Here is a 17,664-nt window from a genome sequence, read left to right on the forward strand (position 1 = left end):
AAGAAGTAACCGCAAACCATTATCACCGCATATGGCGAAAATATGTTGCGTGGTGTGAGGCCAGGAAGGCCCCAACGGAAGAATTTCAGCTGGGCCGGTTCCTGCACTTCCTACAGTCAGGGGTGACTATGGGCCTTAAATTGGGTTCCATTAAGGTCCAGATTTCGGCTCTATCGATTTTCTTCCAGAGAGCATTGGCTTCACTACCTGAAGTTCAGACTTTTGTTAAGGGAGTGCTGCATATTCAGCCCCCTTTTTGTGCCTCCAGTGGCACCTTGGGATCTCAACGTGGTGTTGGATTTCCTAAAGTCACATTGGTTTGAGCCACTAAAAACCGTGGATTTGAAATCTCACGTGGAAAGTGGTCATGTTGTTGGCCTTGGCTTCGGCCAGGCGTGTATCAGAATTGGCGGCTTTGTCATGTAAAAGCCCTTATCTGATTTTCCATATGGATAGGGCAGAATTGAGGACTCGTCCCCAGTTTCTCCCCAAAGTGGTATCGGCTTTTCATCTGAACCAACCTATCGTGGTGCCTGCGGCTACAAATGACTTGGAGGCTTCCAAGTTGTTGGATGTAGTCAGGGCCCTAAAAATTTATGTTTCCAGGACAGCTGGAGTCAGAAAGACTGACTCGCTCTTTATCCTGTATGCGCCCAACAAGTTGGGTGCACCTGCTTCTAAGCAGACTATTGCTCGCTGAATCTGTAGTACGATTCAGCTTTCACATTCTGCGGCTGGACTGCCGCATCCTAAATCAGTAAAAGCCCATTCTACGAGGAAAGTGGGCTCTTCTTGGGCGGCTGCCCGAGGGGTCTCTGCTTTTCAACTTTGCCGAGCTGCAACTTGGTCAGGGGCAAACACGTTTGCAAAATTCTACAAATTTGATACCCTGGCTAAAGAGGACCTGGAGTTCTCTCATTCGGTGCTGCAGAGTCATCCGCACTCTCCCGCCCGTTTGGGAGCTTTGGTATAATCCCCATGGTTCTTATGGAGTCCCCAGCATCCACTTAGGACGTTAGAGAAAATAAGAATTTACTCACCGGTAATTCTATTTCTCATAGTCCGTAGTGGATGCTGGGCGCCCATCCCAAGTGCGGATTGTCTGCAATACTTGTATATAGTTATTGCTTAACTAAAGGGTTATTGTTGAGCTATCTGTTGAGAGGCTCAGTTGTTATGCTGTTAACTGGGTATTGTATCACGAGTTATACGGTGTGATTGGTGTGGCTGGTATGAGTCTTACACGGGATTCAAAATCCTTCCTAATTGTGTCAGCTCTTCCGGGCACAGTATCCTAACTGAAGTCTGGAGGAGGGTCTTAGTGGGAGGAGCCAGTGCACACCAGTAGTCTAAAAGCTTTCTTTATAGTTGTGCCCAGTCTCCTGCGGAGCCGCTAATCCCCATGGTCCTTACGGAATCCCAGCATCCACTATGGACTATGAGAAATAGAATTACCGGTGAGTAAATTCTTATTTTTTTCTGATTCTCACACAATACATTCCCCCCGCTATCTTTTTTTTTTTTTTTGTGCAGATTGTTGGTTCGTATTGTATATTTCCCCATGCTTGGTCTGTGCATTTACTCAGGTTTTCTCTTAGCAGGTCTCATCTCAAGATGATGACTATGATGATGAGATGGAACTTGCTCCCATCCCTTCCAAGCAGATGAAAATCACAGCTGCAAATACTCTGCAAAAAAGAGTAAGTTGTAGGCTTTAGTACAGTGACACTCAACCCTCAAGTTTTCCCAACAGCTCATGTTTTGGGGGTTTCTGTCTGTGGGATCATGTAGTAGTAGTAGTAGTAGTATTGCTGACCCAGCAAACTATATATGCTCACCTGTGTATGGTTAAAAGCCACAAAACATGACCCTTTGGTTGTATTTGTACCCCCCTAATCTGCTGCAGTTCTGCCGCACTCTCTCTATCAATCAGCCTCCAGTCCTTTTTCCTACAAAGATATAGATATGGATATGTAGATAGATAGAGATAGATATACTGTGTATGTGTATATATATATATATATATATATATATATATATATATATATATATATATATATATATATCTCTATCTCCTCCCTATAACCCCTTATCTACCTAATCCTTTATTTTACCCCTTTCACCTCCTACTCTCTCCTCTCCTCTGCTTCCCTTCCCCTTCCTGTCACCCCACTTTCAGTCACCACTGCCCCACCATGGTCCTACTACCCCACCACTCAGCCCAGTTCTCTCCCTCCAATCTGTCACTTCACCCCATCTGCATCACACTGCACTCCCACCCTGCCCTCATTCAGTTTCCCTCCTAGCTTAGAAGCCTGCACCAACACTATGACCTCTTTATACTTTCCATCCAAAATAATCTCACCCCAATGCTACAGCAACCCTGATAATCTCATTTGCATCTCACCCACAAACTATCCTGTGCCCTATGGAATGCCAGATCTGTTTGTAACAAACTGGTGCCTGCCCATGACCTTTTAATCTCCAACTCCCTGCATCTCCTAGCCATTACGGAAACCTGGATTAACCCCCTCTGACACCACTTCTCCTGCTGCTCTCTCTGCTGGGGGCCTCAAATTCTCACATACACCACTTTCCTGGAGGTCGCCAAGGCCGTGGTGTTGGGATCCTTTTACCCTCCAGCTACTCTTACCAACTCATACCCCCCAGCTCAGATCCTTCCCTTACATTCTCTACATTTGAGGTCCATGCTATACACCTCTTCCAACCTGTCCATCTTCGAATAGCTGTCATTTACCATCCCCCTGGCATGCCCTCCAAATTCCTCGACAACTTTGCTTCCTCACTTCCTCTCTTCTAACATTCCCTCCATTATCTTAGGTGATTTCAACATCCCAATCAATATCCCCACAAAATCTCTTGCCTCTAAACTCCTTAACCTCACATCTTCATTTGGTCTACCCTAGTGGAGCTCCTCACTTCTGAATAGGATCTCACTGGATCTGGTTTTCACTTACCTTTTGTGATCTTTCTGAGTTCTCCAACTCTCCTTTTCCCCTCTCTGGCCTCCACCTGCTCTCCTTTAACTTATCTCTCTCTGCTACGCCATCTCTACTTCCTAAGGCTACCATCACTAAACGTAACATTGAGGCTATTGATACCACTTCCCTATACTCCCTGCTCGACTCGCTTCTCTCTCCTATACTCTGTCTTTCATTATTTATTATTTTCTCTATCGTCCTAGTGGATGCTGGGGTTCCTGAAAGGACCATGGGGAATAGCGGCTCCGCAGGAGACAGGGCACAAAAAGTAAAGCTTTTTCAGATCAGGTGGTGTGCACTGGCTCCTCCCCCTATGACCCTCCTCCAGACTCCAGTTAGATTTTTGTGCCCGGCCGAGAAGGGTGCAATCTAGGTGGCTCTCCTAAAGAGCTGCTTAGAAAAAGTTTAGCTAGGTTTTTTATTTTACAGTGATTCCTGCTGGCAACAGGATCACTGCAGCGAGGGACTGAGGGGAGAAGGAGTCAACTCACCTGCGTGCAGGATGGATTGGCTTCTTGGCTACTGGACATCAAGCTCCAGAGGGACGATCACAGGTACAGCCTGGATGGTCACCGGAGCCGCGCCGCCGGCCCCCTTGCAGATGCTGAAGTCAGAAGAGGTCCAGAATCGGCGGCTGAAGACTCCTGCAGTCTTCTAAAGGTAGCGCACAGCACTGCAGCTGTGCGCCATTTTCCTCTCAGCACACTTCACACGGCAGTCACGGAGGGTGCAGGGCGCTGGGAGGGGGGCGCCCTGGGAGGCAAATGAATACCTATAAAGGCTAAAAATACCTCACATATAGCCCCTAGAGGCTATATGGAGATATTTAACCCCTGCCTGAATTTTCTAAATAGCGGGAGACGAGCCCGCCAGAAAAGGGGCGGGGCCTATCTCCTCAGCACACGGCGCCATTTCCTCTCACAGCTCCGCTGGTCAGGACGGCTCCCAAGTCTCTCCCCTGCACTGCACTACAGAAACAGGGTAAAACAGAGAGGGGGGGGCAAATTTATGGCGATATTTTGATATAACAAAGCAGCTATAAGGGAGCACTTATTATAAGGCTATCCCTGAGATATATATATAGCGCTTTTGGTGTGTGCTGGCAAACTCTCCCTCTGTCTCCCCAAAGGGCTAGTGGGTCCTGTCTTCGTTAGGAGCATTCCCTGTGTGTCTGCTGTGTGTCGGTACGTGTGTGTCGACATGTATGAGGACGATATTGGTGTGGAGGCGGAGCAATTGCCAAATATGAGGATGTCACCCCCTAGGGAGTCGACACCAGAATGGATGCCTTTATTTATGGAACTACGGGATAGTGTCAACACGCTAAAGCAGTCGTTTGACGACATGAGGCGGCCGGACAATCAATTAGTGCCTGTCCAGGCGACTCAAACACCGTCAGGGGCTGTGAAACGCCCTTTGCCTCAGTCGGTCGACACAGACCCAGACGCAGGCACTGACTCCAGTGGTGACGGTGACGATTCAACCGTATTTTCCAGTAGGGCCACACGTTATATGATTTTGGCAATGAAGGAGGCGTTACATTTAGCTGATACTACAGGTACCACTAAACAGGGTATTATGTGGGGTATGAAAAAACTACCTATAGTTTTTCCTGAATCAGAAGAATTAAATGACGTGTGTAATGAAGCGTGGGTTGCCCCTGATAAAAAGCTGATAATTTCAAAGAAATTATTGGCATTATACCCTTTCCCGCCAGAGGTTAGGGAGCGCTGGGAAACACCTCCTAGGGTGGACAAGGCGCTAACACGCTTATCTAAACAAGTGGCGTTACCCTCTCCTGAGACGGCCGCACTTAAAGATCCATCAGATAGGAGGATGGAAAATATCCAAAAAAGTATATACACACATGCAGGTGTTATACTACGACCAGCTGTAGCGACTGCCTGGATGGGCAGTGCTGGGGTAGTTTGGTCAGAGTCCCTGATTGAAAATATTGATACCCTGGACTGGGACAATATTTTACTGTCGTTAGAACAAATAAAGGATGCATTTCTTTATATGCGTGATGCACAGAGGGATATCTGCACACTGGCATCACGGGTAAGTGCTATGTCCATTTCGGCCAGAAGAGCTTTATGGACGCGACAGTGGACAGGCGATGCGGATTCAAAACGGCATATGGAAGTTTTGCCGTATAAAGGGGAGGAGTTATTTGGAGTCGGTCTATCAGATTTGGTGGCCACGGCTACAGCCGGGAAATCCACCTTTCTACCTCAAGTCACTCCCCAACAGAAAAAGGCACCGACTTTTCAACCGCAGCCCTTTCGTTCCTTTAAAAATAAGAGAGCAAAGGGATATTCATATCTGCCACGAGGCAGAGGTCGAGGGAAGAGACAGCAACACGCAGCTCCTTCCCAGGAACAGAAGCCCTCCCCGGCTTCTACAAAAGCCTCAGCATGACGCTGGGGCTTCTCAAGCGGACTCGGGGACGGTGGGCGGTCGTCTCAAAAATTACAGCGCGCAGTGGGCTCACTCGCAGGTAGATCCCTGGATCCTGCAGATAATATCTCAAGGGTACAGGTTGGAATTAGAGACAGATCCACCTCGCCGTTTCCTGAAGTCTGCTTTACCAACGTCCCCCTCCGAAAGGGAGACGGTTTTGGAAGCCATTCACAAGCTGTACTCTCAGCAGGTGATAGTCAAGGTACCTCTTCTACAACAAGGGAAGGGGTATTATTCCACTCTTTTTGTGGTACCGAAGCCGGATGGCTCGGTAAGGCCTATTCTAAATCTGAAGTCCTTGAACCTGTACATAAAGAAGTTCAAGTTCAAGATGGAGTCACTCAGAGCAGTGATAGCGAACCTGGAAGAGGGGGATTTTATGGTATCCTTGGACATCAAGGATGCGTATCTCCACGTTCCAATTTACCCCTCACACCAGGGGTACCTCAGGTTCGTTGTACAAAACTGTCACTATCCGTTTCAGACGCTGCCGTTTGGATTGTCCACGGCACCTCGGATCTTTACAAAGGTAATGGCCGAGATGATGATTCTTCTTCGAAGAAAAGGCATATTAATTATCCCATACTTGGACGATCTCCTAATAAGGGCGAGGTCCAGAGAACAGCTAGAGATGGGATTAGCACTGTCTCAAGAAGTGCTAAAACAGCACGGGTGGATTCTGAATATTCCAAAATCCCAGTTAATGCCGACAACTCGTCTGCTGTTCCTAGGGATGATTCTGGACACGGTTCAGAAAAAGGTTTTTCTCCCGGAGGAAAAAGCCAAGGAGTTATCCGAGCTTGTCAGGAACCTCCTAAAACCAGGAAAGGTGTCTGTACATCAATGCACAAGAGTCCTGGGAAAAATGGTGGCTTCTTACGAAGCAATTCCATTCGGCAGATTCCACGCAAGAATTTTCCAAAGGGATCTGTTGGACAAATGGTCAGGGTCGCATCTTCAGATGCACCTACGGATAACCCTGTCTCCAAGGACAAGGGTGTCTCTTCTGTGGTGGTTGCAGAGTCCTCATCTATTGGAGGGCCGCAGATTCGGCATACAGGATTGGATCCTGGTGACCACGGACGCCAGCCTGAGAGGCTGGGGAGCAGTCACACAAGGAAGAAACTTCCAGGGTGTATGGACGAGCCTGGAAACGTCTCTTCACATAAACATTCTGGAACTAAGAGCAATATACAATGCTCTAAGCCAGGCAGAACCTCTGCTTCAGGGAAAACCGGTGTTGATCCAGTCGGACAACATCACGGCAGTCGCCCATGTGAACAGACAGGGCGGCACAAGAAGCAGGAGTGCAATGGCAGAAGCTGCAAGGATTCTTCGCTGGGCAGAGAATCATGTGATAGCACTGTCAGCAGTGTTCATCCCGGGAGTGGACAACTGGGAAGCAGACTTCCTCAGCAGACACGATCTTCACCCGGGAGAGTGGGGACTTCATCCAGAAGTCTTCCACATGCTGGTAACCCGTTGGGAAAGACCAATGGTGGACATGATGGCGTCTCGCCTCAACAAAAAACTGGACAGGTATTGCGCCAGGTCAAGAGATCCGCAGGCAATAGCTGTGGACGCGCTGGTAACGCCTTGGGTGTACCAGTCGGTGTATGTGTTTCCTCCTCTGCCTCTCATACCAAAAGTATTGAGAATTATACGGCAAAGAGGCGTAAGAACGATACTAGTGGTTCCGGATTGGCCAAGAAGGACTTGGTACCCGGAACTTCAAGAGATGATCACGGAAGATCCGTGGCCTCTACCTCTAAGGAGGGACTTGCTTCAGCAGGGTCCCTGTCTGTTTCAAGACTTACCGCGGCTGCGTTTGACGGCATGGCGGTTGAACGCCGGATCCTAAAGGAAAAAGGCATGCCGGAAGAAGTCATTCCTACTTTGATTAAAGCAAGGAAGGAAGTAACCGTGCAACATTATCACCGAATTTGGCGAAAATATGTTGCGTGGTGCGAAGATCGGAGTGCTCCGACGGAGGAATTTCAACTGGGTCGATTCCTACATTTCCTGCAATCAGGATTGTGTATGGGTCTCAAATTGGGATCTATTAAGGTTCAAATTTCGGCCCTGTCGATTTTCTTTCAAAAAGAATTGGCTTCAGTCCCTGAAGTCCAGACCTTTGTTAAGGGAGTGCTGCATATACAGCCTCCTGTGGTGCCTCCAGTGGCACCGTGGGATCTCTATGTGGTTTTGGACTTTCTAAAATCTCATTGGTTTGAACCACTAAATAAGGTGGATTTGAAATATCTCACTTGGAAAGTGACCATGCTTCTAGCCCTGGCTTCTGCCAGGAGAGTATCAGAATTGGCAGCTTTATCTTACAAAAGCCCATATCTGATTTTCCATTCGGACAGGGCAGAACTGCGGACTCGTCCGCATTTTCTCCCTAAGGTGGTGTCAGCATTTCATCTGAACCAGCCTATTGTAGTGCCTGCGGCTACAAGTGACTTGGAGGACTCCAAGTTACTGGACGTTGTCAGAGCATTAAAAATATATATTGCAAGGACAGCTGGAGTCAGAAAATCTGACTCGTTGTTTATATTGTATGCACCCAACAAGATGGGTGCTCCTGCGTCTAAGCAGACGATTGCTCGTTGGATCTGTAGCACAATCCAACTTGCACATTCTGTGGCAGGCCTGCCACAGCCTAAATCTGTAAAGGCCCACTCCACAAGGAAGGTGGGCTCATCTTGGGCGGCTGCCCGAGGGGTCTCGGCATTACAACTTTGCCGAGCAGCTACGTGGTCAGGGGAGAACACGTTTGTAAAATTTTACAAATTTGATACTCTGGCTAAGGAGGACCTGGAGTTCTCTCATTCGGTGCTGCAGAGTCATCCGCACTCTCCCGCCCGTTTGGGAGCTTTGGTATAATCCCCATGGTCCTTTCAGGAACCCCAGCATCCACTAGGACGATAGAGAAAATAAGATTTTACTTACCGATAAATCTATTTCTCGGAGTCCGTAGTGGATGCTGGGCGCCCATCCCAAGTGCGGATTATCTGCATAAATTGTACATAGTTATTGTTAACTAATTCGGGTTATTGTTGAAGGAAGCCATCTTTCAGAGGCTCCGCTGTTATCATACTGTTAACTGGGTTTAGATCACAGGTTGTACGGTGTGATTGGTGTGGCTGGTATGAGTCTTACCCGGGATTCAAAATCCTCCCTTATTGTGTACGCTCGTCCGGGCACAGTACCTAACTGGAGTCTGGAGGAGGGTCATAGGGGGAGGAGCCAGTGCACACCACCTGATCTGAAAAAGCTTTACTTTTTGTGCCCTGTCTCCTGCGGAGCCGCTATTCCCCATGGTCCTTTCAGGAACCCCAGCATCCACTACGGACTCCGAGAAATAGATTTATCGGTAAGTAAAATCTTATTTATTAACAGTTTCTTATATAGCGCAGCAAATTCCGTTGAGCTTTACAATTGGAAATAACAATGTTATAACAAAACTGGGTAACAAGTCTCATGACCTGAACAAGCCACCAACCACTATTCACCCTCTCAGATCAGTACCTCAACCCTGGCATGCCAAATGCACCAGATATCTGCAAAAATGCTCACGTACTGCTGAGCAACAGAGGAGGAAATCACGTTCTATCCCCTCCTGCCTCCTCCGCTACCTCTCTGCCTGCTCCCATCTTGCATACCTCTTCAATCTCTCCCTATCATCAGGCACTGCTCCCTCTGCCTTCAACCATGCACTCGTCTCCCCTATTCTTAAAAAAAAAAAAAAACCTACCCCTGATCCACACACACTCTCCAACTATCGACCCATCTCTCTCCTCACCTCTCTCCTCACCTCTCCACTCCACTCCACTCCACTCCACTCCACTGAAACTGCCCTCACAAAAGTCTGCAATGACATCCTTTCTTTTTCATCCACTAGGGGTCACTGGAGTACTCTTGGGATATGGACGGCTTCCGTAGGAACAGCACTGAATATTTAAATTTAGAACACTCCACCCCTCCATATCCCCGAGTACCTCAGTGTTTTTTCTGTGCTCGATAGCAACAGTTCGTTTGTGGCTGGGTCCACAATTACTTTGAATATTTTTATTTTTATATTTTTCTTTTTTATACACATCCCTTTCCCCCTTCCAAAAGGCAGGGTCAGGGATAGTGCAAGCTGCTGATAGCAGCAGGGGCGTGTCGGGCCTCTCTTAAAGAGCTCCCTCACAGCCACACACAAATCCTCCTGCTCAGGCTGGCCGGCGCTTGTACAGAAGCCCCGTCGGAGCCTCCTCACAAGCTGCAGGATTGAAGGTATGTGAGCGGGGCGGTCAGCTCCCGCTGCCGCCCTGAGGTGTGGGGACATTGTTCCTGGGGACTCTGCAGACTGCCTCCGGCCGCCGCCGCTACTCTCCCGCTCACTGCGCCGGCCGCCGCTGCTGCTCTGGCCGCTCACTGCGCCGGCCGCCGCTGCTGCTCTGCCCGCTCGCACTGCTCCGGCCCCCACCGCTGTTTTTCCGCTGCTCCCGCGGCTCACAGCACAACGATCCGCTCTCTGTCTTGGCGCACGATACCCGCTGGCGGCCCCACACGCTGCGCTGCCCGCTGCTCTGCATCTGAAAGAGCATGCAGGCATTACCTCACGGAGGGGGGTCAATAAACGGATGAATAAGGGGGGCAATACAGCGGCATAAGAAAATACTGCAGCAACAGCAGATGCTAGGCTGCAGGGGTATTTACAGAATTTCATACAGGTTTATAATCAGTTCAAAGTTTGTAACCAGCACTGTGATTATATGTGTAAGCATGGCATGGGGGCCATTTTAACCATGCTTCCTGTGTCTTCCTGCTGTGATTCCAGAACGTTCCAATACTACATCTCTACTCCACCGGAGGCGCAGGGGTGTTAGTGGGAATTTGGGATCACATTTCATAGTACTGGCCACGTGTACTGCACTTGGCCAGATATATATATATATATATACAGAGACTCCTTACTACTATTTTACTGAGTCGTGCAAGTGTCTGTTTTTTGTGTATTGTATTGTCTGTTGCCATAATGAGTAAGGCACCAGCAAAAACTAAAAAGCATAATTGCAAAGTCTGTAGCAGTGTGTTACCGGATGGATCTACCACATGTACAGTATGTTTTGTGGATTCGGTTCAGAATACGATTTCTGCTCTAGTTTTACAACCAATTTCCTCACCGGACCCTCCGTAGGGAATGTTAGTAAATGTACTGGATAGGTTACAATCAGAATTGACCGCCGCTCGACAGGAGCGGGAAACGGCAAGATCTGAGTCTAGGGTGAGACCGCCAGAACTACCAGAGGCGTCTCAGCCTTGCGTAAGGTCCAAATCCATTTTGGGTAAACGGGATAAATTTCATATGTCTTATGATTTTCCAGTTTCTGCTATGTTGCATTCTGACGATTCCATGCCAGACCTCACGGAACAAGATGAGGGTGAGGAGGGCGAAGTGGAGTCAGATGGTGAGGATTTTAACAGTTCCAGCATTGATTTCATCAGAGCGGTACGTCAGTCTCTGAAGTTTACGGAAACTGAGGAGCCTCTCACAAATGATCAGGTCGTATTTACTAAACGACAAAAAAACTCCAATAAGTTTTCCTGTGTCGGAATCTCTTAATCAGATGTTAGTAGAAACACGACAGAATCCAGATAAACGGTTTTCTATACCTCGCAGATTTAAGTCTAGTTACCCGTTTCCAGACTCTGTAACGTGTACATGGGAGAATCCACCAATAGTTGATTCTTCAGTGTCGAAGCTTACCAAGAAATTAACCATACCAGTGCCAGCAGCTACTACGCTTAAAGACCCTTCAGATCGCAAGATAGAAACTATGCTAAAGTCCATGTATGTAGCAGCAGGTGTGATGCTGAGACCTGGATTGGTTGGCATTTGGGTCACTAAGGCGCTCATAATATGGCTTACAGAACTCAAATCTGGTTTACATGACGAAAACCTGATACTTCTTGTAAATCAAATGAGTGAGGCTGTAGAGTATCTCTGTACAGCGTCTACTGACGTCTGTCAGCTCACTTCTCGTATTTCATCGTCGCTAGTTACGGCACGAAGAGCACTCTGGCTGCGTGCTTATCATGCGGAGGCAGAGGTCAAACGAGGTGATAAAGCTAAATATTTATCGTATATAATACCCTTTATGAGGTCTAAGAACACTGTACGCTAACTACGTATGAAGTACCGCAAGAGTACGCACGTTGCGTAACGATCGCTTAGCCGTGGTCGAGACGCTCAAGCGTTACGTTCGCTCACGGCCAAGAGATCACTGGCAGGCACGCTATTGGCTGCCGACTACCGTAATGATTCGCTATAGCGATGCGACCGCTCGAGACCACGAGGAGATCACCAGCGGCGCATACGCTCACAATGTAAAACCTTTATATCTAAACCATAAACAGTGTATTATGCAGTAAACCCTTTGTGTAGTGATATGGTGTAAATGCAACACAGTATTAACCTTACTAGCTTAAAAGCAGTTTGAGCGTCACCGACGCTCTGAGAATACTTAACTCTATAAGAAATACACAGATACCTGGGCTTAGGGTCCAACGCCTAATATATATATATATTTTGAATGATATACTTGCAAAAGAATTAATACAAATACAAATCATACACTACAATATAACATAGACTAACTAACCAGGTAACTACACAGTAAATACAATACAATTAAGTTTAAGAGAAAAATGAGAGAAAGAGAAGAGAGAGAGAGATATGGCCCATAATAACAAGAGAGAAACAGTATGATTACGGAGAAAAACTTACGCACAAAGGAAACGATCGCATGCGCCTCTGGACATCCAGCTCCCGATTTTCAGCAATGATAACCGTTGAAGAGTAAGAGCTGGATGTGATCGGCCTTTCTATTTATGCCCCACACACAATGCAATTCAATGGTCCCTACAATCTCATTGTTCATTGGACACAGGAATTCGGCTTTGCATTATAACAAAAGGTCATAGGTTGATTCATACAGGTGGGCTGTGACTATTTCCAACAGCTCAGGTGGGAGGGAAACTGGGTTTCCCGCCGCATGGGTAATAAAGTGCAAATAAAGTAAATGTTCATAAACTTCTTATGTCCATAACTATTCGCACGAGCGATTGATCTGCTTCAAACCAACACCGGAATATTTCTAATTAAATATTCTTCCGATGGATACTAAACACCACTGTATTACTCCTGTCTGACCCTTCGTATCAAACAAAGAGGGATTTCTCTGTTCATGAACATTCTATATTAACCAAACTTTCAGAATCTATCAAAGGGACCATGATCTACAAAATACATTATATAGTGAAAATATGTAACGATTGAGTCGCACCCTATGATCACATAAACTCTACCGTAAATACGCATACCGTGCGCCTGCGGGTGCCCGCGACTGTGAGTATGCGCACGTACGGGAGAGCGTACGCATGCGCAGCACGGACCTGTGTGAGGTGCAAATATGGTAGTGTGCATAGAGATATTTTTCTGACTTTGACAGTCCACCCTTTGGCAGTCAATAATAACTGCGACCTTCTAAAACATTTCAAAAGAGAAAAATATATGTCAGGGGTTAATACATTTACATGGTTGGGTAGGGGAGGAGAGGATAAGGTAGGAAAAGGGTATGACCTAGTGATATAGCAGAAGCATGTGTGTATGAATCCGTGCTTGGGGGTCATGTATCATCGTGCCGTACGTGTTTTAAATCAAGCTTCGAGGTATTGCGAAGTATACATTTGAATTCCTTCTTATCCCGTGGTACGGGTCTGTGGATGGGCTGTCAAACTTTACCGAGCTCTTTTCGGCTTTGGTTGTAACAAAATGGGGGAGCACATTTTAGTTGATGATACATGAATGGGGGAGATATGTGATTGCTGATATCTGTGCCTGTATTCCCTATCGACTATGTGTGTCATTACCTGAGGGTTGTAGAAATGAAGAAAAGACATAATTACGGTAAATGCGGTGGTATTCTATGTCAGGTAAATGTACATTCGTCGATTGAGGTCTTGTTTGGTGTCTGTTGAATGCAGTCTTCTTTGTGCTTTTGCTCATAAAGTGCGAGCAAAGCTGTCAATGTCCATAGATTTACAAAAGTGTTGGGCTAGCGTAATTTTAAAATTTCTAGGGAAACTGGGGATCCATGGCATAGTTCATCAAAAATCTGTGTATCAGGTTGTCAAACTTCTTCTTTAATCCCTCTGTTGTCTGTATATCGGCTCATCAAATTCCTCGTCCAAGTGGGTCTTGTTATCTTGGAGAAAACGGAAAAACAGGTGAAAGAAACGGACCGTAGAAATCGCATTTTCATCACATCATTGTTTCTACATTTGGGTCATAAATCAAGTCCATTGGAATTACAGTTTCCTCACTCCTTAAACTCATTACCCTAGTACGATGATTGCACTTCATTAAAGCCTGACCGCATCTAAATATCAATCCAATCGATATGACAACACCTAAGATACATAGGAGAAACTTCCCAACATCCATTATGACTCCTTGAGCCCAGTCTCCTAAACCAGAAAACCAATTTCGCGGGTTCAACCATGACACCCAACCAGTCAGCTCATTACCTACAGCAGCAAGAGTGAGATTGTGTCTCCTGCGAAATTCCCACTTCAATTGGAGAATATCGTCCATCTTTTGGTCTATGACCTCGACCGGATCCTCGGTGCTATTCGTAATATATGTGCAACATTTCACGCCGTATTGTGTTGCCAGTGTGACACAATATCCGCCTGTTACTGCTGTGAGGTAATTGAGAACCATTCTATGCTGTACCAGTTCTGTTTTGTAAGCTTGAAGTTCCCTTCCAGTATACCTAAATGTGTCATCATACATTTCAGTGATATTGTCTAACAAATTTGCGAGCGCCGATATGTATTTATAATTCAGCACTCCTCTAGTGGTGCGGGTGAAATCTAACGCGATTAAGAATTGAATCCCGGTGGATTCACTTATCAGATCAGAGGCCGGATGCTCTGTCTTCTCTATCAGGTGCCTTTTAACAACGTGCTCGTAATGGGTGTGAGTATAAGGAGCTTGGGCACCACGGTGTATGTCTTTCATTTTGTCATGTGATACAGTCATTACTTCAGGCACTACTTTTCCAATATAACACAATCCTTCAGAGTTTGGGGCAAGCCACTTGTACGCCTTTCTCCCGCATATGAAATATGCATCATCGGGGAGAACATATGGGACGGAGTAGGACATAACCATATTACACACCTTCCATGTGAAATCTCCTAACCCTAATTCTTCCATCTGCTTAGTACACGTATCAGGTTGTATGATATGTGCACAGTATCCTGGTGATACCTCTCCAACTCTAGTAATCCTATTTCCTAAGGTATACCTATACCGGAAAGATTTTCCTCTACTGGCTATGTGGCGTACAAGCTCTGTATCTGTAGGCATTCTATCTGCTCTATGCGAAAAGGTCATGGTTTGGTTACTCCATGACACTTCCCAATTTCCCGGCTTTCGGGGATTGGAGATGTTGAAACATAATAGGGACCTATCCACATGGTATTGGTGGAGCTTCAAACTAGGAGGACTGGAGATATTAAACCTTCTGTCCACCGGTCTCCCACCACTTAACTCAAGTACCTCCCCTATCGTTAAAGGAAATGGTACTAGCCCTGATTTGCTATGACCTTGAGGTACTTGAGAGCATACCCAACAATCTGTTTTATTTAACACACTACCCACTAAAGAGTGATAGTCACTCAAGGGATGCCGGTCCATATGGATATTAAAACTGGATTGGCATTTCTTTATGCACCCATCCTCAATGACATTGTTACAAAGCCGACAGATACAGTTTTCTTCAGCTAACAATCCTTCACAATTCCTTCTATGGTCAATGCTATCGGATCGTTTTCTGATACTCGCCTTTGCTTGTTGATTATGTTGTTCTCGGAAAACTACGCCTCCATTTCTGTCATCAGAACCCATTCCAGAACCTCTCTCGAACTCCATGGTACTCTCGCCGGAACAGACTGCTCTGGTCAACATCATGGTCAACAGGAAAAATCCGGATCACAGTCTCTTGAGGCAAGTCCATCTTAGGAGGAGACGAAGAAGAATGAGAAGGGGGGAAAAATAATTTGAGGGAGAGGGGATGGGAAGTGGAGAAAAACAATAAAAGGGAACAGGGGATCGACAACTGCTTTTGATCTTGTGGTTCTCGATGCTCAGGTGCCGCCTTAGTCCTCCTGGAACAGACACTCTAGTGATACAACCTCTACCGTCTGTTCCTTATCACAGGACTTCTCTGGATCAACGACCTTCTTACAGTGGGACGAATGAACCCAAGTCTCTCTCTCAGCAACCTTCAATGCTGTAGTGCTAGTCAATAAGACCTGGTATGGTCCTTCCCATCTGTCAATAAGGCAACCTGAGCGTAGAAAATTCCGTATCATTACATAATCCCCAGGTTCAATGTCATGACAATTACTATCTGGTAAATCAGGAATCACTAACTTCAGATTATCATTTTGATTCCTTAACTGTTTACTCATGTTAATCAAGTATTTTACAGTCACTTCATTGTTACACTCCAAATCATCCTGAGGGTTAATCATGACATGCGGTTGTCGACCAAACAAGATTTCAAAGGGAGACAGATTAAGAGGGGACCTGGGAGTGGTTCTGATGCTGTACAGTACAATGGGTAAAGCTTCTGGCCATGTCAATCCTGTCTCTGCCATCACTTTACTCAGTTTATTTTTAATAGTGCTGTTCACTCTTTCCACTTTCGCACTCGCCTGTGGACGGTATGGAGTGTGCAGCTTGCTATCAATTCCCATCAATTTACACATTCCTTGAAAGACATCACCTGTAAAATGGGTACCCCTATCACTTTCGATAATTCTGGGGATACCATATCTACATACAAATTCCTGCACAATTTTCTTAGCAGTAAACATAGCGGTATTTGTGGCCGCCGGAAATGCTTCGACCCAATTTGAGAAAACATCTATACAAACAAGTACATATTTCAAATTTCGACAAGGGGGTAATTGAATGAAGTCAATCTGTATTACCTGGAAAGGGCCGCCGGCAGGTGGAATATGGGATGGTTCTGTAGGTATTGCCTTTCCAATATTCTTTCTCAAACAGGTAAGGCATGACATGGCTCTTTTACTCGCATGAGAGGAGAATCCTGGGGCGCACCAATATGCTCTTACCAACTTGCACATCCCTTCCTTGCCTAGATGAGTCAGCCCGTGAGCTGCCTCAGCCAAACACGGAAGATATGCTCTGGGGGCCACTGGTTTACCATGTCCATCCGTCCAGAGTCCTGAGGACTCCTGGCCATATCCCTTTGCCTTCCAGACTGCCTTTTCCTGTGTGGAACACAAATTTTGCATTTCACACAACTTCTGTGTGTTGATGGTATTAAATACCATCAATTGTGTGGTGTCTGTCTGTCTGGGGGTACCAGCTGCTAATTTAGCTGCTTCGTCTGCTCGGCTGTTACCAAGCGATACTGGGTCTTGGCTATATGTATGTGCTTTACATTTGATAACAGCCACTCTGTCGGGTTCCTGTATCGCTGTTAGAAGCCTTTTTATGTGAGCTGCATGCGCTACCGGTGTACCAGCTGCCGTCATGAAATTTCTGAGGCGCCATAGGGCTCCGAAATCATGGACTACCCCGAATGCGTATCTAGAATCGGTGTAGATATTGGCTGATTTGCCCTTAGCCAATTCACATGCTCTGGTTAGGGCGACCAGTTCAGCAACCTGGGCTGAGTGAGGTGGGCCTAGCGGTTCCGCTTCTATGGTGCCTTGGTCATCTACGACTGCGTATCCAGTACACAAGTCTCCCGAGTCTGACTGTCTATGACAACTACCGTCCGTGTAGAACGTAAGTTCTGCATCTTCCAGTGGGTTGTCACTGATGTCAGGCCTTGCGGTAAAATTTTGGGTCAAATATTCCATACAATCATGAGTGTCTTCCTTTGTATTAAATCCTCCTTCCCCACCACTCTCATCCTCCACCCTTTGTGCCTGCCCAGGCACACCTGGGAGATATGTTGCAGGATTTAATGCACTGCATCTCCTTATGGTGATGTTTACGGGGGCCATTAGTGCCAATTCCCATCTTGTAAACCGCGCTGATGAGACGTGCCTGGTTTGGGCAGAATTTAACAAGGCTGACACTGCATGTGGTGTATGAATT

The 17,664-nt window shown here is 46.5% G+C and overlaps 1 protein-coding gene across 2 annotated transcripts in view; it reads left to right on the plus strand.

Annotated features, from left to right (window-relative positions):
- Positions 1 to 17,664, plus strand: part of POLDIP3 (DNA polymerase delta interacting protein 3) — a 207,942-nt gene that overhangs the window by 55,602 nt on the left and 134,676 nt on the right. Inside the window, exon 4 of one of the 2 annotated variants that reach the window (XM_063940391.1) lies at positions 1,599 to 1,700. In XM_063940391.1, the coding sequence (XP_063796461.1) occupies positions 1,599 to 1,700 (102 nt within the window). The remainder of the gene's footprint in view (positions 1 to 1,598; positions 1,701 to 17,664) is intronic. The other variant, XM_063940392.1, reaches the window with a different exon arrangement.

Source organism: Pseudophryne corroboree, chromosome 9 (genome assembly GCF_028390025.1).
Source record: "Pseudophryne corroboree isolate aPseCor3 chromosome 9, aPseCor3.hap2, whole genome shotgun sequence".
NCBI classification, from domain to species: Eukaryota; Metazoa; Chordata; class Amphibia; order Anura; family Myobatrachidae; genus Pseudophryne; species Pseudophryne corroboree.